This window comes from Sus scrofa, chromosome 14, assembly GCF_000003025.6.
Source record: "Sus scrofa isolate TJ Tabasco breed Duroc chromosome 14, Sscrofa11.1, whole genome shotgun sequence".
Classification (NCBI taxonomy): Eukaryota; Metazoa; Chordata; class Mammalia; order Artiodactyla; family Suidae; genus Sus; species Sus scrofa.
Genome location: NC_010456.5, coordinates 20246969 through 20271117, shown reverse-complemented (window position 1 = coordinate 20271117; position 24149 = coordinate 20246969). Strand labels below are relative to the sequence as shown.

At 39.7% G+C, this 24149-nt stretch overlaps 1 protein-coding gene across 22 annotated transcripts in view; it reads right to left on the bottom strand.

The window, feature by feature from the left end:
• The window catches only part of NEK1 (NIMA related kinase 1), a 187618-nt gene that overhangs the window by 61131 nt on the left and 102338 nt on the right, over positions 1–24149 (bottom strand). For 9 of the 22 annotated variants that reach the window (XM_021072842.1, XM_021072849.1, XM_021072845.1 and 6 more), the window contains 5 exons: positions 11784–11867; positions 11280–11363; positions 10796–10870; positions 10133–10228; positions 313–444 (listed from right to left, as the gene is read on the bottom strand). In XM_021072842.1, the coding sequence (XP_020928501.1) occupies positions 313–444; positions 10133–10228; positions 10796–10870; positions 11280–11363; positions 11784–11867 (471 nt within the window). Of the gene's footprint in view, positions 1–312; positions 466–10132; positions 10229–10795; positions 10871–11279; positions 11364–11783; positions 11868–24149 lie in introns of all 22 variants that reach the window. The other 13 variants (XM_013982714.2, XM_021072840.1, XM_021072839.1 and 10 more) reach the window with 3 other exon arrangements.

Here is a 24149-nt window from a genome sequence, read left to right as displayed (position 1 = left end):
TTTGCTAATTGTGAGTGCTACAGTATAAAAATGGTTTTTACATTATTTTTCACACATTTCTATGTATTTTTGGGTTCAGCAGTCTGTTAAAGTAAAAAAGAGAATCATTTTAATCACGTACCAGGTAGTTTTAGATATAAAACCTAAGAGCAGTGAGGCTTCAGTATTCATGGTAAACTGCACACAAAAATCTTTAAATATTAATTTTTTCTCAGAAAAATCTAACAGAATAGGGTTTAATGTAACTTCACTAAATTTAATCCTTTGCATAACCTTCTGACTTTGAGGAGGTGTAAATTTTAGGGAACTTACCACACCCACTTCCTTCAAAGCTGAAGTTACAGAAATAACAGGCCTCACTGGATGCCTGGGCGGAGAGCCACCTGCTCCTTGCTGTCCTGAAGGCGGGGATACATCAGAGCTCTTCAGTCCTCTGGCCACCAACTGTAGGAGAGAATGTAAGCACTGTGGGAACTTAGCTTCTGCATAAAGAAACACAAAGGACATGTAAGACACTGTCTATCCACAGAGTTTTCTCATCCCTCAAATCCTATTGTACAAGGCAATGTACTAGGTTCTGGGATAGATCAGTGAACAGAGACCCATCTCTGGTCTCACATGGGAACAAAACCATGTGACACAAAGTACTAAATCACTCCTTTCCATTGCATTCACAATGTTTCACAAACTGCCTTCAAAAAGATTAAACATGGAGTTCCTGTAATGGTGCAGTGGTTAATGAATCCAACTAGGAACCATGAGGTTGTGGGTTCGATCCCTGCCCTTGCTCAGTGGGTTAAGGATCTGGCGTTGCCGTGAGCTGTGGTGTAGGTTGCAGACGCGGCTTGCATCCCACGTTGCTGTGGCTCTGGTGTAGGCCAGTGGCTACAGCTCTGATTCGACCCCTAGCCTGGGAACTTCCATATGCCTCGGGAGCGGCCCCAGAAATGGCAAAAAGACCAAAAGACCAAAAGACCAAAAAAAAAAAAAAAAAATTAAACATCAGTTCTCTGACTTTAACTGTAATCCATTACCAGATTTGGTGGGAAGAAAAAAATACCTTATTTACTAATCTTAGACTTCAAAAAGGAACACTTCTACAATTTCTGCAAGTTTGGCACAACCTTCTTAAAGTCTGAACATCAATCGCCCAACATGACAGCCCTGATTATAAAAATGTTAACATAAATAGGAAAAGAAGAAGTGAAAGGTACAGGTAATAGTACTTATTTCACTAACAATACCACTTGTTATATTCATGTATATGTTTGCTTTTATCCTGCCATTTAGATGCTGTAACAACATGAAGTAAGGGAATGCATTTCATGGTGTGCTCATAGGGACACCACAAGCAGGTCCATTCCTCCTTCTCACTCTTCTTCAAACTGGTAAACAAGAGTTTCTGATGAGCAAATATTTCAAACACAATATTTGTTGACCATCTTGTAAGCATAAGATAGTAACCCAATTCTAATATTTCATTTTCTGGACTTTTATTTTATACCAATATCTATTTTGTTCAAAAGGAGATGGAAATAGTCAACATATTAAAGGAGAAGAACTAGCTGCAGGACTGATACTACTTGAGTTCAAGACACACTAAAACTACAGTCATGAAGACAGTGTGATATTAATGAAAGAACAGCAAACAGATCAGTGGAACAGAGCATGGAACCCAGCAACAGACTCACACAAAGACAGTCCACTCATATTTCACAGAGGAGCAAAGGTAATGCCATGGAGGAAGGACAGTCTTCTTCTGAACAAATGGTGCTGGAGCAACTGGACACCCAGAGACAAAACCCTTAGACCCTTTACAAAAGTTAACTCACAATTAATTATAGACCTAAATGTAAAACTCAAACATATAAGACTTGTAGAGGACAATGCAGAAGAAAATCCACATGATACTGGGTTTGGCAATACCTTTTTACATACAACACCAAAGGCACAATCTGTGAAAGAGTCTTAATAAGCCAATTTCATTAATATTGAAAACTTATACTCTGTGAAAGACATTGTCTAGAGAATGAGAAGATAAGCCACAGACTGGGAGAAAATATTTACAAGTGAAATAAAGACATAAAGGACTGCTAACCAAAACACAAAGAACTCTTAAAACTCAAAAATAAGAAAACAACCCAATTAAAAAATGGGCAAAAGATCTGGATGTCTCAGACATTTTACCAAAGAAGATAAAGAATGGAATCAAGCACACAAAAAGATGCTCCACACCACGCTCCTTTAAAGAACTGCAAATTAAAACAATTTAACAGCACTACACACCTGCTATGATGGCTAAAACCCAGTATAACTGGGGAGTTCCCTTGTGGCCCAGCAGGTTAAGAATCTGCTGTTGTCAATGTAGCCACTCAGGTCACTGCTGTGGTGAAGGTTCAATCCCTGGACCAGGAACTTCTGCATGTCATGGGTGCAGCCAAAAAAGAATAAAAGAAGGGTAGTTCAGGGTAAAGTACTGACAAATGGCAGCATCATTATAAGCAAAGATAATATACATTGGTAACTTTTTTTTTTTTTGGCCACATCTGCAGCATGCAGAAGTTCCCAAGTGAGGGATCAAACCTGTGCACAGCAGGGACCTGAGCTGCTGTAGTGACAACACTGGGTCCTTAACTGGCTGAGCCACAAGGGAACTCCTAACTCAGTTCTTCTTAGTAGAGGAGAACTTGGATATTCTGTGTAAACATGGTGGATACGTTATTTTTAGCCAGAAATATCAATGCTATTCAATATTAACCAGGTCTTGAGAGAAAAGAACAATATATTTTTAAATTTGTCAAAAGAGAAAATATTAGATTAAATCCTTAATCCAGAAAGATGACTGAATATGATAAAAAAATACATAAATTGAGAAAACAAAGTTTCATAGAAGACAAAAACATAAAAATTCAACACTCTTATAAATCATCTACACTTCAATAAAATTCTAAAAAAAACCCAAAACTTCAAAATAAGAAACAAGCAACCCAATTTTGCTACAACTGATCACCCAGTTAAACCTAGAATATATTCTTCCTTATAACACAGGGATTTGTTTTGTTTTGTTTTTAATTTCTAACACAGGTTTTCAAAATTCAAAGTTTTAAAAAAACAGTGCCGCAGGAATAAAACTTTGACCTCAAAGTTTCTGTCAGGTTTAAGAAACAAATTGCTTTAGAAGATATTTTTCCCTAGCTATTTTATCACCAGGTTAATAAATTCAAGACTCTTCTTTGTTGCTTATATCCCCACAAAACGTTTTTAACTATCACTATAAAACTGCTTCTATTTTAGCTGTCAATTTTATTATTTGCTGAAAAGTTAACCAGCAGTGCCACCTAATGACAAAACTCCAAAACCACTACATACTGAGGCCAGCTTTGCAACTATGTGAAGTTATCAGTTTAGCTACTCTTGCAGTACATATAAATACCATTTTATTTCAATATCCTGAATGACTAAGATTTTAATACATGTTAGGAAAACAATATTAAATGCCGTAGTTTCTTATTTTGAATATAAAGCAACTTCACACATAATTTTATATAGCCTAACATACATCATGGCTAAGTTTTATCCATTTCACATGTAACTTCTTTAAAGTACCAAAATATAAAAATATTTTACCTAAATATTTTTTCTGAACTAGTACTGCTGTACTGCGTTTATACACATATCTAAGAATAAGAAGAGGCCCAGCAGCCAGAGGAAAATGTGACCACCTGGCAGAAGCCTTAAAGGCCTGCACAGAGGGCTAAGAACAGGATGGAGAGGAAAAAGGAATGAAACATACGAAAAAGAAAACATAACTAAAAAGAAACTTAGACTCAAAATATTGTCTTTGACTTTCCCTAATTCTATTTTTCACTGAAGTTTAAATCCTAAATACATTGCTACCCCTTTTTCAGAATTGAATCTATCTTCCTTGTATGTTTCACTCACAATATGAATATATAAGCTGGCTGGGAAAAGCAATACTCCATTATTTGGGTGGAAAAATTCTACCTTTAACACATGAAAATTTCTCTCAAAAAAACAAAACAAAAAAAAACAAAAAAAAAAAGTTATTCTCTATCCTACAGTCCTATTTAGTATTTCAATTTTTACCATTAAACATGTCAAAAAGAAAAATTTATAAAATTAGGTATACACACCAATAATAATTAAGGCAGTGATTTTTCCTGTTCAAATACCTTTCAGAATCCAATGAAAGATATGTGGTCTTTCTGAATAAAAATGCATCAACATACATAGAGTCAAACCTGCGATTAACACTTCAGGGAGCGAAGCAACACCAACTCCAATGTGAAATACCGCAAGCCACCCCTGAGTTAGGGTAACAGTGAGTAAATACAGACAAAGCCCCCTGTATCACATCTAGATTATGCTAAATTAGACTTCCTGTTGAAATAGTCACTTAGTAACATAACTCTAATCCATTTTCTGTAGATTAAATTGGACCTAAGGACTTATATTGTGAAGATTATTTTTCTAGGCAAAATTTAGATCAAACAACAAGAGTTCCCGCTGTGGTACAGTGGGCTAAGAATCTGATAGCAGTGGCTCAGGTAGCAGTGGAGGTGCTGCTTTGATCCCCGGTTCAGCACAATGGGTTAAAGGATGAGTGTTGTCACAACTGCGGTGTAGGTCACAGCTGATGTTCAGATTCAATCCCTGGCCCAGAACTTCCATAAGCCATGGGTGTGGCCATAAAAGAAAAAACAAACAACATTAGAGATCAAGACTTTTGTTTAGGAGAAGAGGAAGTAAAGGCCCACAAACATTAAGCCAGTTCCCAAACAGGCTAATTAACTGGCAGAGCTGAGACTAAAAGCAAGCCTTCCTGACTCTCAGCCTTACTTCTATCCTCTCTACACCAGGCTGCACCCTCCGCATATAACTCAGAACCCCCAGTGAATACACTCTGAGCACTTTCTATGGAAAATCAGCTAAGGTCCTTTAGTTGAAAGCACCAGAAAATAACTCTGGAGGAAGGGGGAGGTGGAAACACAGGGAGAAGGGGAAAAGAGCTGCAGATGGATCAGAGAAGCAAAGGGAAGCACTCCAGCAAACAGGAGAATCTGGCAGCACAAGCTCACTCCTGGCTGCAGCAGGTTCTCTAATTGGATTAAATCAAGTCCAATGTCAAAGCTGCTCAAGCGCCACACCCTGGAGAGTTCAGCCCATCCACCTTAAATCAGCCTGTCCCCCAGCTAAGAGAAGCCAGAGCACTTTGTGTGACAGTCTTTTCAAATGTGCACACAATGACCTAAATTCCCCCAAATGAAAATGGGCTGCTTGCTTGTTTGGCCCTCAAAAGCCAGGCTCACTCCCAGTTTAATTAATGTTGCCACCATAAAAATCTTCCTGAAGAAACATGAGGAAATAAGAAGTTGTACTATTCCAGAAACTAGTATTATCTATCAAAATACAGCCATAGGGAGTTCCCATCGCACTGCAGTGGAAACAAATTTGACTAGTATCCATGAGGATGCAGTTCGACCCCTGGGTCACCATGATCTGTGGAACAGGTCGCAGATACGGCTCGTATCGCATGTTGCTATGGCTGTGGTGTAGGCCAGCAGCTGCATCTCTAATTCAACTGCTAGCCCAGGAACCTCCATATGCTGCGGGTACAGCCCTAAAAAGCAGAAAAAAAACAAATACAGCCATAAAATCTGCCATTTGTGTGTACTTTATCTAAGATGGCTCTACCATAAAAAGAGAGAAAATACCTACAGAGAAAAAAGTTTTACACTGGTCTTACATGGCTTAGCAAGCCAAGATTTCCAGTGCGGCTTTTGTTGGACTGCATCACCATCACAAGCACATGGGCGACAGTGTGAGTGTGCTGGGTGGGTATACGGAGGCCTGGGGCAGCTTCAGGCAGAAGAGAAGCCGGGCTCCACTGTCACATGAGGAATCAGAAGCTGCTTCTGCGCAGCTGTACAGCGGCCTGGCAATAAAGATCTTGTAACGGGAGCAGAGCACCTGCTCAGAGCCACTGTTGAACACAGTCTGTAGAGCACACTTGCTAGAACACAAACCCTGGCAGTGTTCCAGAGGCCCTCCCCTCCCCCACCCCACCGGAGAACTTTCCACTCTTGCCGCTTCGGAAATCAGCCTGACACTAGAAGGTCATCAGGGCAATGGCTCTGAAATAGGGGCCCTAGGCATAAGTGGAATCCTGATTCTCTTTGATGATCTTGAACCCTGTGCTGTCAAATAAACAGGTATCACAGAGACCTGGGGAAATCTGTGATCCAGTCACACTTGGCTCATGGAGCACAACTCCAGATGACCTCATGCTGTGTCTATGCGAAGGGTGAGAGGAGATGGTGAGACTAGGATAAGGACACTCTGAGGTAGCCAGGAACAGGGAGTGTCCACTCTGGGGACCCCATAAGAATGGGACAAAGAGAGAAAAGAAACACACAACAAAGAGTGAAATACCACTTGAGAAAAACTCATCATATTCAAAAAACAGCCTCTGACCTAATCAAGTAACAGATTCACCAACACATGGCTAAACCGATGCTAAGACGTGTGCTGCCCAGGCTGGGAGAGCTGGACAACAGGGGTCACGACCTCATTCAGCGGGCAGGACAGGGAGATGTAAGCTATGCAAAGGAATCCTGACTGGGGAACTGCACTTTAGAAAACCAAGACACAGTGTACTTAGGGTAACACCTGAGTTGTACTTATGGGCTATGTTTCTACCCAACTACAGCCAAATCTGGGGAAAGAAATAGAATGACAATGCTCATGCTTTGTGTTTGCTGGATTGCATTAACTCCAGCTGTTGGAAGCGTAAGACTCCAAATCACTAACATGAGCGGTTCCTACAAGCCTGGGGTAAAAGGAGAAATCTCCCACTGATAAAGGTGCCGCTCCAGAGCCTCAAGTGCTGATCACAACAGGAACTGAGGTGCAGTCATTCACCCCAGCCTACCTGTGGGGGAAACACACAGGTGTCTATATGGCAGCACAGTATGGCAAGCATATTAGAGAGGCCGCTGCCAAGACAGGGCCTATGGTGTACCCTGCTGGAGGTGTGGATGGGAGCAGCTGACACTCTAAGACTCCAGGAGTCACATATGCACAGCCACACACACTGCCCTCATCCATACTTCCAATCCACCCTGTGATTCTTCGTAATGGACCACATTGCTAAACTGATATTGACGTGCACCAAACACAAGCTCCTCACGGTATTTAATGGGTCCGTGACCATCACAATCACCCCCATGCCCTACATGGACTGTAGGAATGGATTCCCAGAGACTGAAGTGTAAACCCAGAAAGGAACAGCCCTGGAAGCCTGTAACTGTGGATTAGAAAAGAACACACAAGGAGTTCCACGCTGATGCATCCTGACAGAATCTGCCCCACTGAGCAAATTCGCAGGGGAGAGAATGTTCCTATTCCTTGGGCTTCTTTGAGTCAACATAAGCAGACTGTTCCCCACTGCAGGCTATGGAGCCAAAGTCAGGCTCACTCTTTTTTAGATCGGGTGAGTCTAAAAGGGGTTGGTTAATAGGAGAAATAACTGGTGCTGACTCTGAAGGTGAATTATTTCTACTTCTCACAAATGTGGTTGCTACAACTTTCTCTTGGGGGAGAGATGATAAGTAATGATTTAGGACAGTAATAATTTCATATTCATGCCTTATTCATGCTATGTCTGAACAAAGGAAAAGAAAGGGGGAAATAAAGAACACAAGAATTAAAAAACATAGTTTAAGCAGCCTAACCATCTGAAGTCCAGAAAGATTTTGGCCAATAGACCAGGAGATAAGTCCTGAACAACAGTGCTTACAACGTGGGGGAGGTAGGGAGAAGAGGTACGCTACCACGGTTCCTACTTCAGTCAGGACTGTTCATGCTACCTCTGGGGTGGGAAAGGAAAAGGAGGAATGAGATGAGAGTTCACTATTGGACTTGGGAAACTAAAGAGACAAAGATAACGAGCAGAGGATGGAGAAATGGGAGCAGTTATTAGCTAAAACTGATGTGAATAGAGAATAAAAGAGATTGTCAAAAACCCCTGGACTTAACTTGTGGAATTCCATCTCTTTGACTCATCTCTCAGCAGCTACATGGTTCTTCTTCATTAGGAATATGGTATGAAAGACTCTCCCTGAATATTACATCAGTGGGTGGATTAAGAAGACGCATTACCATATTAACAGATGTACAGAAGACATTTGAGGAGTTCCTGTTGTGGCTCAGTGGTTAACGAACTCAACTAGTATCCATGAGGACTCAGGTTGGATCCCTGGCCTCACTCAGTGGCTTAAGGATCTGGCATTGCCAAGAGCTGTGGTGTAGGTTGCAGACAAGGCCCGATCCTGCACTGTTGTGGCTGCGGGATAGGCTGGCAGCTGTGGCTCCTATTAGACCCCTAGCCTGGGAACCTCCATAGGCCAGGGGAGTGGCCCTAAAAAGACAAAAGACAAAAAAAATTTGATAAAACTCAAAACACATTTCTGATAAAAACTATAAGACCTAGACATAAAACTATATTTTTTATATTTTACCAAACATAACAGGGAAATGACTAAAATAATTTCCATTAATGACAGGAATAAAAATATTATCTGGCAGAAAACTAACAGAACTCTATAAACCAACTGCAATGGAAAAAATAAAAACCATTAAAAAAATATTATCCCCGTTATTTAACATTGTACTAAGAGTTCTGGCCAATGCAGTAAGAATAAATTGGTAATAAAAGGCTAAACTTAAAGAAAGCAGGGGAATTAGGTGCAGTTGCAAGAACATGGAGATGCTGACATATGATGGGCACAGGTTCAAATCCCTATTCTGCACTTCCTGGAAACATGACTTCATCTAACTGCTGTATCCTTCCTATATCTGCCTTGTAAAGTGGTAAAGGCTCAACAAAGCAATAAGGCATAGTGCTTATAACCTGCCTCACATACAAGAAACAATGAATAAATGGTAAGAATTATTGTAATGATACATATCATGACTACTTGCCAGTGATACTGCTGCATGCTAAAATCCCTCAAAATTGCTAGAACAGGTTACCTCACTGCATAAGAAGACCAGAAATTTCTCCAAATATCATCAACATTCTACTAGGAAAAAAAATTAAAAGCAGAAGTAGAATTACAATCCATCAGGGAATAACCTTTACAAGGAATATAACAAGTATGAGTTTAAAATTATCAAAATTCTATGAGAGATATGAAAGAAATAATGAGTAAATATAGATATTTTACATGCTTCTGGATAAAGACTATTATATATGTCAGTTCTTCTTAAGTTAATTTGTAGGATAAGGTAATATGATCAAAATCCTAACAGGATTTAAAGAAGGAAAAAAAAAACCAGAAACTATCCTAAACAGTATCTCACAGAGAAAAAGAGAGCAAATAACTAAGGAAGACAAATGGAAAAGGAAGTGAAGTGGGTAGTTCCTGTTGTGGCTCAGTGGTAACCAACTCGACTAGTATCCATGAGGATGCAGGTTCAATCCTTGGCCTTGCTCAGCGGGATAAGGATCCAGCATTGCCGTGAGCTGCTGTGCAGGTCACAGATGTGGCTTGGATCCCCCATTGCTGTGGCTGTGGTGTAGGCTGGCATCTGTAGTTCTGATTCTACCCCTAACCTGGGAACTTCCGTGTGCCTCGGGTGTGGCCCTAAAAAGACAAAATTAATTAATTAATTTTTTTTAAAAAAAGAAGTGAAGGGGAACTGAGGAAAGAACAGTACCAGGAATTAAAATTTGCTCTAAATCCATAACTGCCAGCCCAAAGAGACACTGGGAGAACAGACAGTGCATAGGCTATGGGCCCCACCTCCAGGACACACAGAAACCTAATACCTCTTTAAGGGCAGACCAGGAAGCAGCAGCAGAAGAAAGGGGTGGGCATTCAATGATTAGCTACTTGGTAATAATAAAAAGTAAGTAAAACCAATGGGATTCTCACCTCAAATCAAACCCCAAAATCCCTTCCATTTGGATCATCCTTAAATGATGAGACAGAGTGATATAGGGAAAAGGCAGGAGAATTTTAAAAAGCCTCACAGAATTGAGGCTGGCGGGGCCCCCAGCAGGAACGGGGGAGCAGGACTGGCAGGGTGGGAACAGGTCAAGGCTTACATGCTCCTCCCAGGCCTTCTTTTCTCGCTCGTAGGCCTCCCTCCTCTTCCGTTCTAACTGTTCCTTCAGCACTGAGGCGCGGGCACTCACTTGGGCCTGGGCAGAAAACCACCAGCAAAATTAGTACCACAAGGAAAGACATGGGATCTGTTTGGCTTTTTTTCCAATAAGTCTATAAAAATATTGACTTTTTAGCCAGAAAAGAAGTCATGTGTGTGTGTGTTTCCAGAACATAAACATAAGTGGCGCCCCCAGCACCTAACCCAAATCCCCAATGCACAGCAGTGCTCAGTCCTTCTGGAATGAAAATAAATACAGGTACATTCAAATGGAGATAAAAACATAATAATGTTCAACTATGACTATTATACATGAACTGGCCTTCACAGAAGTGGACGTTATGTTTTTTATTGTTAGAGATACCATTTTTTTCAAAAGAAAAATAAGGTTATTTGTACGATAGTTTCATGTATTTATTTTATGCTCTCCGTAAATACAGAGAATTTTTCTATTTTTCAGAAATGAAAAACTGCAGGATAAAAGGGAAAGAAAAGTTAAAGCAAGAGAATCGGGGGATTTAACTACAAAGACTTAAGAACACAATTTTCTGTCTCTGGTCTCAACTCTCTAAGAAAAACCCTCTCATCTCTAGAACCAACGTACCTTCAGTGCTTCCACTTTTTTACGCCTCACATCAGCCTCCTCAGTTCCCTCCTGCCCTTCAGAGCTGTCCGCCTCCTTTCACAAAATAAGATGAGTAGACCATTTAGGACAGAACATTAAATCCACTGCAGAGTTTATGTGAATCAGCTAACACCTAAAAATGAAAGCTAGGGACCTGTCACAGTAGCAAGCAAGCTCCCACAACCACCGACCCATCACAGAACTGGGAAAAAGATAAATACACCATTTTATATGTCTGTGGGTACGACTCAACAATTCCCTCTCAGAATCACCTGGAATGAAAGGTTTTCTCAATTGCAAATCATGTAAATCAGATTTACTATATCCTTGTATATAGTTTTCCTGGTCTTTGACTTTAGTTGTCTTTATCATATTTCACTTGGGGTGAGTGGCACATCGTTTTTAATCTCAATGTATTATAACACCATTCAATTACTTCATAAAAAATAGATTTTCAACCTGCCTTTTCACCACGAAGTTTGGCTCTAATCTGCTGGCGCTCATTGAAATTCTGCAGTCTTATCTGCCTCAGCCTTGCTAGGTAAACCTACAAGCAGAAAAAAAAATGCAACATTATAATTTAAAATAAAAACTACAACCATTTTCACTGCTAAAATTTTTTTAACTTAAAGAAAAGTGTTAATGAGAATATAAAATAAAAGTTTTGAAATCTGGTTAATGGGAATGTAATATTAGCTTTCAAGCGTTTAATGTAGATCAATTTATTTCTGAAAAGAAATACATTACAATGACAAATTTTTAATTTTATCAAAAGAAAAGAAATTGAACTCAGAATACTGAATAACATTTATGGGGCAAATTTATGACAGTATGTCAGAGAAAATAGATTAACAGGTCCCTGCAGACCTAAGACCCCTTGATAATTGTTAAAAATTTAAACCATGCAGGAAAGGAAGGCAATCAACTCAAAGTGGCTGTGGAGGCAGCGAGCATGCGGGAGGCGTACCTCTTCCTCTTTGTTTCTCGGCTTCCCTCCTCTTGAAGAGCTGGGCCTGCCTCCATACAGGGCTGCCAGGTTTTGCAGGATTCCCTGTTCATCATTTAACGTACTAAGTTTAAAGTGTGACTATGGCTATAGCAGCATTTACCTAGGAAGAGCCAGGGGCCACTTTCTTTCTTTGGGCAAATAATGGTCACATCTAGCTAGCTGATAAAATAAAAGACCCTGGCATTTTCCTCTATCAATTTAACCGTGTTCTGTGAGGACAGAAGGAAGCAATTAAACCCCAAACGTAATCATTCATTCAAAATAGGGAACAGCTATGTTTTCATTAGCCGTTAATAACACTGCTTTGGAGGACAGCTAAACCCCAAATCACAATTTCCCTCTACAGAACCCAACATTTCTACATGTCTGCTTACATACTAAACACACACATGGAGTATGTGACTCTGACTCCGTGCACCCGGGTGACTGGTTACTAGACTGTAAATGACCCACTAGCCACAGCGACTTAGGTTCTAACCTAGATTACAACAAGCACGGAATCAACTCCTTAGTACAAAGGACTAGTAATTACACTGTCTCTTCCTTCAGAACAAGCTGTGCTTCAAGTCCCTCCCAACCAAAAACCCTCGGCCCACTTCCCTAGCTCACATCTTTGGATCAGCTTATTGAAAACATATATTTTATATCTGTCACCTGATTTTCCTGCTTCTCACATTTTTCAATCCACTATCTCCTGATCCCACTGGAGCTGAAACTTTTCCAAGACTATCAGTAACTTCCATGCTCACAGTTCAAACAGACCCTTTGGAGCAAATTTTGCAATTACCATTTCCACTGGATATTAGTTTTCATTGAAGCTACTTATATCAGTAGTTTTTTCTCTCACAAAAATCACATCTGTTCACTGTAGGAAATGGATAAAATAAATACAATCCACTTAAATCCTACCATCTGAGAAACTTAGTTTGAGAGTATTTGCCTCCAAATTTCCTTTTATACTTAGTAGGAATTATATATACCTTTATGTTTACAAAATGGGTGTTTTACTACAGTTATTCTGACTTTTCACTTAAAATTAAAAGAGCATATTAATATTAATATTCTGAGTCTTGTCCCACATTCAATATTCTTAAAACTATGCAATGTAGGTAACACTGCACCAGCCAGGGCCCCAGGCATGCATGCAGTCCCCCGCCCCAGCCCCTCCCACCCTGGCCCTCCTCCTCTCCTCACAAGGCCACCTCATCTTCCCAGCTCCCCACAGAGCAGCTCAGCCTGGGACACTCCCATAGTGCTGCTTGTGAGATGCATGTGACCCTGTCACTTGTCACTGGTCCCTCCCAGCAGCGTTCCCCAGGGCAGTGTAAGGCAGGCGACTGTGCCGAGTAAGAATGGGTAGGGTGACAGACGTGCAGTCTTCAGTTCCCATGTGCCAGGGCCCTGACCCCTGATGACCTTCAACAAAACTACTTCCACCTGGTTCAGCCTGGGCACAGTGTCAGCACCTCCTCACAGTGTGCAGGACAGTGGGTGACACTATAGAGCATATCCCACAGCTCCCCAGACTGCCCCCTTCCCCCACAAGGGCTCTTCCCCCTATCAAGGGGATCTTGGCATCAGTTTGACACTTGAGTCTGGGACACAGGTCAGGGCAGACAGGGAGGAGAAGGAAAATAAGCAATAAAGCAGAACAAAGATGTAGGGTGAACTCCGAAAATATCCACAGTTACAGGAGAGTGGCAGGAGGAGCTGAGCACTGCTGGGGACCACACTTCCCTTCACGGCATTTGAGAAACACAAGCTAAAAATCTCAGTTCCTCTGAAGTAATTTTTCAAACATTTTAGTTTGAAATATGATAGATGAACAACAGAAAGGTGAAAAGTACTGTGCAGGGAGGTTCCCGGTACCCTTCCTCTGGTCTGTCCCAGTTTCATCATCTTCCTCAACTGTGTACGCTGTCACACTGGGGGCTGGTACTGCATGAGCCAGAGGGCTCATCATTTACACACACACACACACCTACAGCAGCACAATTCCATCACATGGAGAGCCCTAAGGGGCCACCACCTCATTACAACACTTAACTATGACACTCCATAACCACACTCACTACTCCCCTCCCTGCCGGTCAACCAGTAAGTGCTCTCCATCTCTGTAACCACAGTTCAGAAATTTTTAATGCGCAATCACACAGGATGCATCCTCTTGAGGCTGACTATTCTTACTTGGAATATTCCTTTGTAGTCCCTCCAAGGCACTGGACACATGACTCAAATGGTTCATTCCATCTTAGTGCTGAGTAGTAGACTATGGTATGGAAATACCGTAATTTGCTCCTTCACTCACTGGGTCAAGGACATTTGGGTAGTTTCAGATTTTTTTGCTGTTAAGAATAAAGTTTCTAGGAATATTCATGTAACAAGTTTCTTAGTGGAAATACATTTTCTTTTCTCTGGGACATAGACCCAAACGTGGAGTTACCCGCCCTTGATACATAATAGATCCATTTTAGCTCTAAAAGAGACTATCAATCTATTAAGCAGAGTGATTGTATCGTTTAACTTCCCCACCAGCAGTGTATGGGGGACCTATGTTTTCCACATCCTCACCAGCATTTATCACTATTTTTTAGTTTAGCCATTCTGATAGATGTGTAGTGATCCATTATTATGGTTTTAATGTGCATTTCCCAAATGGCTAATAACGTTGACCATGTTTTCAAGTGTTTATTTGCCATCTGCATATCCTCTTCAATGAAATGTTTAGTGTGTCTTTTGCCTATTTTCTAACTGGACTTTTTGTGTTTTTAATGTTGAGTTTTGGTGGTTTTTAACTTGTTCTAGATTCAAGTCTTTTGTTAAACATGGGGTTTACAAATATCTTCCCCAACTCTGTAATTTATATTATCTCATTCTTAACAGGGTCGCTTGCAGAGTAAAAGTCTTAAATTCTGATGAAGTCCATTTTATCAAGATTTTCTTTTATGGATTGTGCTTTTGGTGTTAAATCTGTCTAGAACTGATCTTGAAATTTTCTTCTTTCTCTATAAGTTTTACAATTTTACATTCTACATGCAAGTGCATGATCTGTTTTGAGTTAATTACTTTGTAAGGTGTGAGGTTTAGGTTCAGGTTCATATTTTTGCCTACAGACAGATGTCCAACTTCTCCAGCACTAATACTTGAAAGGCAATCCCTCCACCACTGACCTGCTTTTGCATCTTTGTCAAGAATCAGCTGGGCATATTTGTGTGGATCTACTTCTGAGTTCTCCAGACTGTTCCACTGACTCTGTGTCTGTCCCTCCAGGAGTACTATACTGATTCCATTACTATACCCATAAGCAAGCCTTAACTGTAGAAGAGTCATTTTTCTCGCATTAGTCTCTTTCAGAATAGTTTTGGCTGTTTTAAGGCCCTTCTCTTTCTATATCAATTTTAGAATAAGCCTGTCTCTATCTATGAAGTAATATTTCTAAGGTTTTACTAAGAACTGCATTAACATAAACGTCAATTTAAGAAGACTTCCCATTTGCATTATATTGAATATTCCAAGTAATGAACACAACATGGTTCTCCAAGTATTTAAATCTTCAATTTCATCAAGATTTTGTCTTTTTATTTATTTTTTTTTTTTGTCTTTTTGCCTTTTCAAGGGCCGCTCCCGTGGCATATGGAGATTCTCAGGCTAGTGGTCGAATCAGAGCTGTAGCTGCTGGCCTACACCAGAGCCACAGCAACTCGGGATTCAAGCCGCATCTGCAACCTACACAACTCACGGCAACGCCGGATCCTTAACCCACTGAGCAAGGCCAGGGATCGAATCTGCAATCTCATGGTTCCTAGTTGGATTCGTTAACCACTGCGCCACAACGGGAACTCCAAGATTTTGTCATGTTAACTGCACAAATCCTGCATGCATTTTCTCATTTTCTTTGGAGCAACTGTAAATGGTATAGTATTTTAAATATCCTTTTCCACTTGTTTATTGTCAATGTACAGAAATCCAGTTGATTTTTGCATACTTATATTCTGTAACTGCAGTAAGTTTATCTTTTAGTTCTAGGAGCGTTTTGGCAGAGTCTTTGAGATAATTCCATGCAGATAATCATGTCAACTAGAAATAGCATTGGTTTCACTCCTTCTTAATCTAAATGTCTTTTCTTTTTCTGGCCTTACTGCGGTAACCAAAACTCCCATCATTGTGTTGATTAGGAGTGCAGAGAGAGAGCTTCCCTGCCTCGTCCTGGACTGCAGAGTGAGCTCACTCAGCCTTCCACTCTAAGTTAGTGGAGGCCTTTCATAGATGCCTAGTATGAGGTCGAGGACATTCCCCTTGATTTCCAGTTACTGATGGTTTTTATTAAGCATGTTGAACTCTCAAAAGATTTTCTGCATCAATTGTTATGATCATATAATTTTCTTCTTTAGTCTGCTGATATGGTGGATTACAGTGATTTTCTAATATTAAAACAGACCTGGGTTTCCAAACAAAATCCCACTTGATTCAATTTACTAAAAACTTGTTGAGGATTTTTGCATTTGAGTTAATGAGTTATTAGTCCGTGGTTTTCTTTTTTGTGCTGCATTTGTTCAGTTTTGGTATCAGGGTGATACAGGCTTCACAATGAATTGGGACGTGTTCCTTCAGCTCAAATTCCTCGAAGAGATTGTCTAATTCTCTCAAATTGATGTTAATTCTTTAAATGTTTGGTAAAATTCTCCAGTGAAATCATCTAGGCCTGAAGACTTTTCTTTCCTTTTGTAACAGTTTTTTAATCACAAATTTCATTAAAAAATTGTTAGAGGGCTATTTATAATATCTATTTCAATTTGGCTAAGTTTTGGTAGTTTGTGGTTTCATATAGTTGGGGCATTTCTTCTAAGCAACTTAAATTATGAGCATAAAGTTGTCATCCTTTTACTCACTAGATGATATGTAGTGATATCCTGTTTCATTCCTGGTATGGCTGATTTGTGTTGTCTTTTCACTTTTACCAATATTGCTAGAGATTTTTTATAAATTTCATTCATTTTTTCCTAAGAACCAATTTCTTTATTTCATTAAATTTCTCGATTTCAATTTCATTGATTTGTACTCTTAAGGATTTCCCTCATTCTGCTTGTGTTGAGTCTATTTTGCTCTTTTTCTAGCATCTTCAGATAGGAACTTAGACCACTACTTCCTTAGACTACTGATTTAAGACTTCTCTTCTAATGTAAGCATTTAGTGCTATAAATTTCCCTCAGAGCAGTGCTTTAGCTGCATCTCATTCATTTTGATATGCAGTGTGTTTTCATTCATTCTTTGTATTTTTAATTTTCTTAATAGGTTTCCTCTTTATTATTTAGAAGTATGTTGTTTAATTTTCAAGTTTTGTAGATTTTTCTTGTCATCTTTCCACTGCTGATTTCTAGTTTGATTCCTTTATACTCAAAAAATATATGCTAAGTAATTTTAAATCTTCTGAATTAGTCAGTTTTGTCTTATGATCCAACATATGGTCTATCTTGGTGAATAGTCCACAGGCACTTGAAAAAAATATATATTCTGCTAATATTGGGTAGGATGTAAATTAGATCCTGGTGTCCTGTGGTGGTATTTAGCTATTCTTTATCTTTGCTGATTTTTGTCTAACAGTTCTATCAATCACAGAGAATAGGGTGTTCAAATCCCCAACTGTAGTTGTGGATTTGTTTATTTCTCTTTTCAGCTCTATTAGTTTTATATATTTTGAAGTTTGGTTGTTTGGTATATGCCTATTAAAGACTACAGTAACTTCTCATTGAACTAATTCTTTTGTCATTATTATGTAATCTCTCTCAAACAATGGGGCCTTTCTTTTTTGGCCATGCTTGCAGCATGCACAAATACCTAGGCCAGGTGTCAAACCCAAGCCACAGCAGTGATAATGCTGAATTCTTACCTGCTAGGCCACCAGAGAACTCCTGTAATATCTTCTCTGTCCCTAGTAATTCTATCTGCTATGTTAACAAATTCTTTTCGTTTACTTCATTTGACAATGTCTTTATTTCTCCTTCATCTCTGAAGAACAGTTTCATCAAATACAGGATTCAAAGTTGACAGTTGTTTTCTTTCAGCATTTGAAAAAAGTTATGCCACTTCTTTCTGGACTCCGTAGTTTCAGATGAGAAATCTACTATTACTCAAATTGGTAGTCCTTTATAGGTAACATGTCACTTCTCTCTGGCTACTCTAAGGTTTATTTTCTTTGTTGTCTTTTACTTGCAGAAGTTTAATCTTTCTAAGTGAAAATTTCTTTTAAGTTCATCCCACTTGGGGAATTCTCAGCCTCTTGAATCATATGTTTTTCACCAAATGTGGAAAGTTTTTCAGCCATTATTTCTTCAAATATGTTTTCCAGTCTCATGTTCTTTGTATTGCCCTTTAGGTTTCAATGACATAAATATTAAATCTTTTGTTATCGTCCCATAGATCTTTAAGACTCTGATGATTTTTTTTCAGTCTTTTTTTCTCTCTGTTGTTCCGGTTAAGTAAACTCAATTATCTGTCTTCAAGTTTAGTGGTTATACTGCCAACATTTCCACTCTTTTACTGACTCTATCCAGTGAACTTTAAAGTTTGGTATTATATTTTCCAATTATATAATTTCCATTTGGTTCTTTTTGTAACTTCTAATCCTTCACACTGAGATTTCGCTCTTATTCATTCAAGAGAATTTCTACTGCTTGCTGAAGTATTTGTTTAAAATAGCTTTAAAATCTTTGTCAGATAATTCCAATATTCATTGGTCCCAGGGTCAGCTCAATGTCAAATTGTGGTTTTCCTAGTTCTTGGGATGACAAATGACTTTACTCTATATCCTGAGTATTTTAGGTATTATGGTAGAAGACTCTTGATTCTGTTTATATGTTCTAATTTGGCAGGCTGTTTAGGCCCTGCACTACCTTTACTCTTTGAAGGCTTTACTTCAATGACAGCTTAGTCTTCTGAACCCTTAATGTCAACCTGGTCTGCTTCACTGTTCTGGTGTTGGTGGAGCCCTGCTCAGCCCCGCCTGGTGTTATCCTAAGGATGAGGCTGCTTCCCCAGACCACCTTCTGTTACTAAAGATGTCCTGAGGGTGGGAGGCAGATGCCACTGGGCCTGGTCTCCGTGTCCTTAGGTGGAGAGCATGGGACACAGATCTTGGTGGCTACTGCTACTATGGTGGATGGAGCATCTGCTCTTGCCCCAGTTGTTGAGCAGACTGGGAGAGTCCAGGGCTTTGTTGCTACTGATGGGTCAAAGTACCCTCCAAGTTGCCTGCTCATGCTCTAGATGTGGAAGAGGGTTGGGGTAGTCTAAGGCTTTACTGCTGCCGACAGCATAAATCACTCACCAGGACCCCGCTGTAGCAGATATTGGGATTCTTTTTTCTCAGTACATTGGCAACTGAGAGGCTTCTCTTGTTTTGTTTTTTAATCTTTGTTTCTGGTGGACCTGGATGGCAGTCATGGCCAACACTTAAGTCCATGATGTACAGGAGAGGTCATTTCCAGAGTATTTAACTGTATTTAGAGGGAAGAGCAGGGAAAAGTGAGTGTGTGCCATCTTGTCCTAGAACAATGTAGAAATTACTTCTTAGCAGCTAGGGATTTTGCACTGCAATACACTCTACAGTAAGACCAGTCGAGCTGACCCTTAAACAATGTGGATTTGAACTGTGAAGGTCCACTTTACACAGATTTGGTCAGTAGTAAATACACCACAGTCCTACACAATCTGTGGCAACTGAATCCACGGACGCACAACTGCAGATATGACTTGGAAGAACTGCATATACAGAGGGTCGGCAGAAGGTATGCTTAAGTTACTTGCAGATTCTCAACTGCAAAAGGGTCAGTGACCCTAGTCCCCATGTTGTTCAAGGGTCAACTGCACATCAAGGTTCCAGAGACTCACATGGGGTTGCTGTAAAGACTAAAACAGAGTCTTACGGGTTGAATTATGTTCCCCTAAGATTCATATGTTGAAGCCCTAACCCCTAGTACTTCAGAATGTGACCCTAGTTGCAGCCAGAATCTCTATCAAGTTAAAAGAGATCACAAGGGCGGGCTCCAATCCCACATAGCTGGTCTCCTTGGAGATAGACTCACACGCAAGCAGAGCACGTGTCAAACGAAGGCAAAGACCAGGCTGAGGATGCACATGTCAAGGAATGATAAAGACAGCCAGCCAGCCACCAGAAGACAGGGAGCAGATTCTTCCTCAGAGCCCTTGGAAGGAATGAACCCTGCCCACATGCTGATCTTGGACTTCCTCCTTCCAGACTGTGAGAGAATTTAAGCCAAAACTAAATCTAAAGCTTGCAGAATTCTGTCACAGCAGCCCTAGCAGACTCATACAAAGACAATGCACAAGAGTTGTTTAACATAATGTCTGGCATAGTAAGTTTTCAATAAACAGTTGTTATTTATTACTTAATTTCTGGTTTAAATGTCTATCTCCTTTATTCCTTAAGTTTCCTTGCTGGCACAGAACCTAATATATTAGTGAATATATGTTCACATAATACTAAAAAAAAAAAAAAAGTGAATAAATACTTAACATTTAACTGTATACATTTTAAAGGCATTTTCCATTAATATAAGTAAATACTGAATGATTTAAGATGAAGTAATAAGAAAATAACACTTCTCAAGGAAATAATACTGCCTCATCATTTTTTTATAAAATTCTTAAGTTTTTTTAAGTCATTCAACAGAAGAAAACAGATAACTGAGAAAAATTATTGTATATGTGTACCAGGAGATACATAAAAAAACGTTCAAAGCAGAAACTAGAGCCAACCTAAATACTGAAAGTCAAGTAAATTAACTGTGGTATATTCATACAACAGAATATTATACAGCTGTACCCAACTATGTGAATGAATCTTAGAAAACGAATGTCAAATGAAAAAAAGCAAGTCCCAATCTATATACAATGCGATATTATTTTTTATAATGCTCAAAAGTAAACAAAACAGAATAATACCTCATTCAGATATATAAATATATATAAGTAGAAAAAAGTACTTTTAAAAATCCACAGGAGGACTTCTCTTGTGGCATAGCAGGTTAAGGATCCAGTGTTGTCACTGAAGTGGCTTGGGTGACTGCTACGTCATGGGTTCAATCCCTGGCCCAGGAACTTCCACATGCTGAAGACCCCACCAAGGGAAAAAAAAAAAATCCACAGGCATGATTAATCTAAAATTCAGGATAATGGTCACTGAGAAAGACAGATGATCAGGTTAGGACAGAGGTTGTCAAACTATGTTTCCCAGGCCAAACCCAGCCCACAATTGTTTTTTTTTGTGTGTTTTCTAAGTTAAGAATGGTTTTGCACATTTTTAAATGATGGGAAAAAAATGAAGGCAGTATTTCATGATCACGTGAAAATGGTAAGCAATCCAAATTTCAGTGTCCATAAGTAAGGTTTTATTGCAACCTGGACATGCTCATTAATTTACACAGTGTCTGTGCTTAGCTTTGTGCTACAGTGCAGAGTGAGTAGTATGACAGAGACATCACGGTTCAATCCCTAGATGAGGGCCAGCACACAGACTGAACTTACTGTTATTCTTTTCTTTGTACCAAACATTATATTCTATAAGGCCAATATGGGAATTATTTTTTAAAAAGAACTGAAAATATAATCTCAAAAAAAGCAGCTTGGTGTTAAAGAACTAATTTGATATTAGGATGTTCCACAGTAGGAACGAGCAAACACAATCCTCAGGGCAAACCAAGGCTGCACTCAATGGGGTAGACAAGGTTTTACCAGCACAATTCCACTGTCTGTTCAGGCCTTTACCACCACTCAAGGCTGAGTAGTTATTCAGGTCAACATGTGGACCACAAAGCCTAAAACATTCACCTGCCCTTTTACAGAAAAGGTCTGCCTGTACCTGCTCTGCAAAATCATCACATCCTCAAGTTTTACTTAAAGTAAAGCAAATACTAACATGGGATTTAAAGGGCAACAAACAGCATAGCAAAACAGCTGGCTGCATGATCTCCAAAGTCAGGACTGCTAGGCATGCATGCTGCCTCTGGACACACAATGTGATCCTGGGAAAAGTGCTAATGACTCTGAATTAGTCTCAGAACCTGTGACCTGGAGTGATAATCCCCACTCCAGAAAACTACTGTCAGGATTCGATTCTAAGTGACTTTAGCTACTTTTTATTAATACTGCTCAGAGAAGAACAAAACAACATCTTGGCTTAAAGTCTTACTTGTTAAGAGTTTCCCTAACCTGCATTTTTTGAAAATTTCAAAAAACTTCTGAATTCACATTTAAGCATATGAAATTACTCAGAAATCCATGGTTACTTTAAACTAGACTTCAACATAGAAAATGTTCCAAATGCTTATCTATAAATCAAGGACTTTGACTTCATTTTCCCACAGCAACAATGTTGTAATTCATTATAATTTCTCAAAACATAAAACATACTGATCAAATAATTTAACTATAATACTTCACCAATTCTAGAGGATTAATCTTTTAAGACTCAGAACTTAAAAGATTGGGGGTTTTTTTGCGTGGTTTGTTTTGGTTTTTTATTTTTTGTTTGTTTGTTTGTTTGGCTGCACCCATGGCATGCAGAAATTCCTGGGCCAGGGATCAAACCTGAGCCATAGCAGTGACAATGCTGAATCCTTAATCACTAGGCCACCAGGGAACTCCAGGTTTGTTTATTTATAATGAGTTTTTTTAAAGTATTAGAAATCATATATTAGGTTTAAGACAGGTATCTGTCACAACCTCTTTAAGACTGCTTCTCTTCACCAGCAAAATGGATATTTGATGAGTTCTTAGAATAAATCGCAGTGTATGTGTATATATATTTTCAAAATGTACAAATGAATCATGAGTATTAATATTTATCAGTAAAAAAATATTTTGTGCTGCCTTAAATCACTGATTTTAGTATTTTTTTTATTGAGGACTCACAGTTATTACCATAAATATCCATCACTGTTCTCTGTTATAGGTACAGGCATTTTACGAATATCTTAGCAGTACAACACTGAATGGCATTAGAGCCCAAATAAGCAACTAATGATCACTATAAACTAGTCCCACACATTACTCCAAGCCCATGGAACACGTTTCTTCTCACTCGTCCTGTCAAGGTCTCTGAATGTTGTAAATAGCCGACAACATAATGCATGTCTACTACAAACTGACTAACAAAGGAAACTGCAAATCTTGCCAAAGATGAAGGATTTCATGAATGTGATGACAACGATACTGGAAATCTGTTCAAACCACATGAAAAACCATCTTACAAATACAACAAGATTAGGTAAACGAATTAAAAAAAATAATTATGGAGTTCCCATCGTGGCGCAGTGGTTAACGAATCCGACTAGGAACCATGAGGTTGCGGGTTCGGTCCCTGCCCTTGCTCAGTGGGTTAACGATCCGGCGTTGCCGTGAGCTGTGGTGTAGGTTGCAGACGAGGCTCGGATCCCGCGTTGCTGTGGCTCTGGTGTAGGCCGGTGGCTACAGCTCCGATTAGACCCCTAACCTGGGAACCTCCATATGCCGCGGGAGCGGCCCAAGAAATAGCAACAACAGCAACAACAACAACAAAAGACAAAAAAAAAAAAAATAATAATTATGATGATGGTCCTTCAAAAATTGGGGGTATTAAAAAATTAAGAAATGGGAGTTCCCATCGTGGCTCAGGGGTTAACGAATCCGACTAGGAACCATAAGGTTGCAGGTTTGATCTCTGGCCTCGATCAGTGGGTTGAGGATCCAGCGTTGCTGTGAGCTGTGGTGTAGGTTGCAGACGTGGCTCAGATCTGGTGTTGCTGTGGCTCTGGTGTAGGCTGGCGGCTACAACTCGGATTAGACCCCCAGGCCTGGGAACCTCCATATGCTGCAGGTGCAGCTCTAGAAAAGCCAAAAAAAAAAAAAAAAAAAAAAAAAAAAAAAAATTAAGAAATGATCTTTGGAAAACTGCCCAAATCACAGCCATTTTTACGAAAATGGCACTTTTTTTTGGGGGGGATGTCTTTTTGCCATTTCTTGGGCCGCTCCCGCAGTGTATGGAGGTTCCCAGGCTGGGGGTTTAATTGGAGCTGTAATCACCAACCTACGCCAGAGCCATAGCAACGCCGGATCCGAGCCACGTCTGCAACCTACACCACAGCTCACAGCAACGCTGGATCCTCAACCCACTGACCAAGGCCAGGGATCAAACCTACAACCTCATGGTTCCTAGTCAGATTTGTTAACCACTGAGCCACGATGAGAACTCCAAAATGGCACTTTAATGTCATAAAATTAAAACGTACAAGAATGTCAAGTGATATTTCATCAATTCTAATATGAACA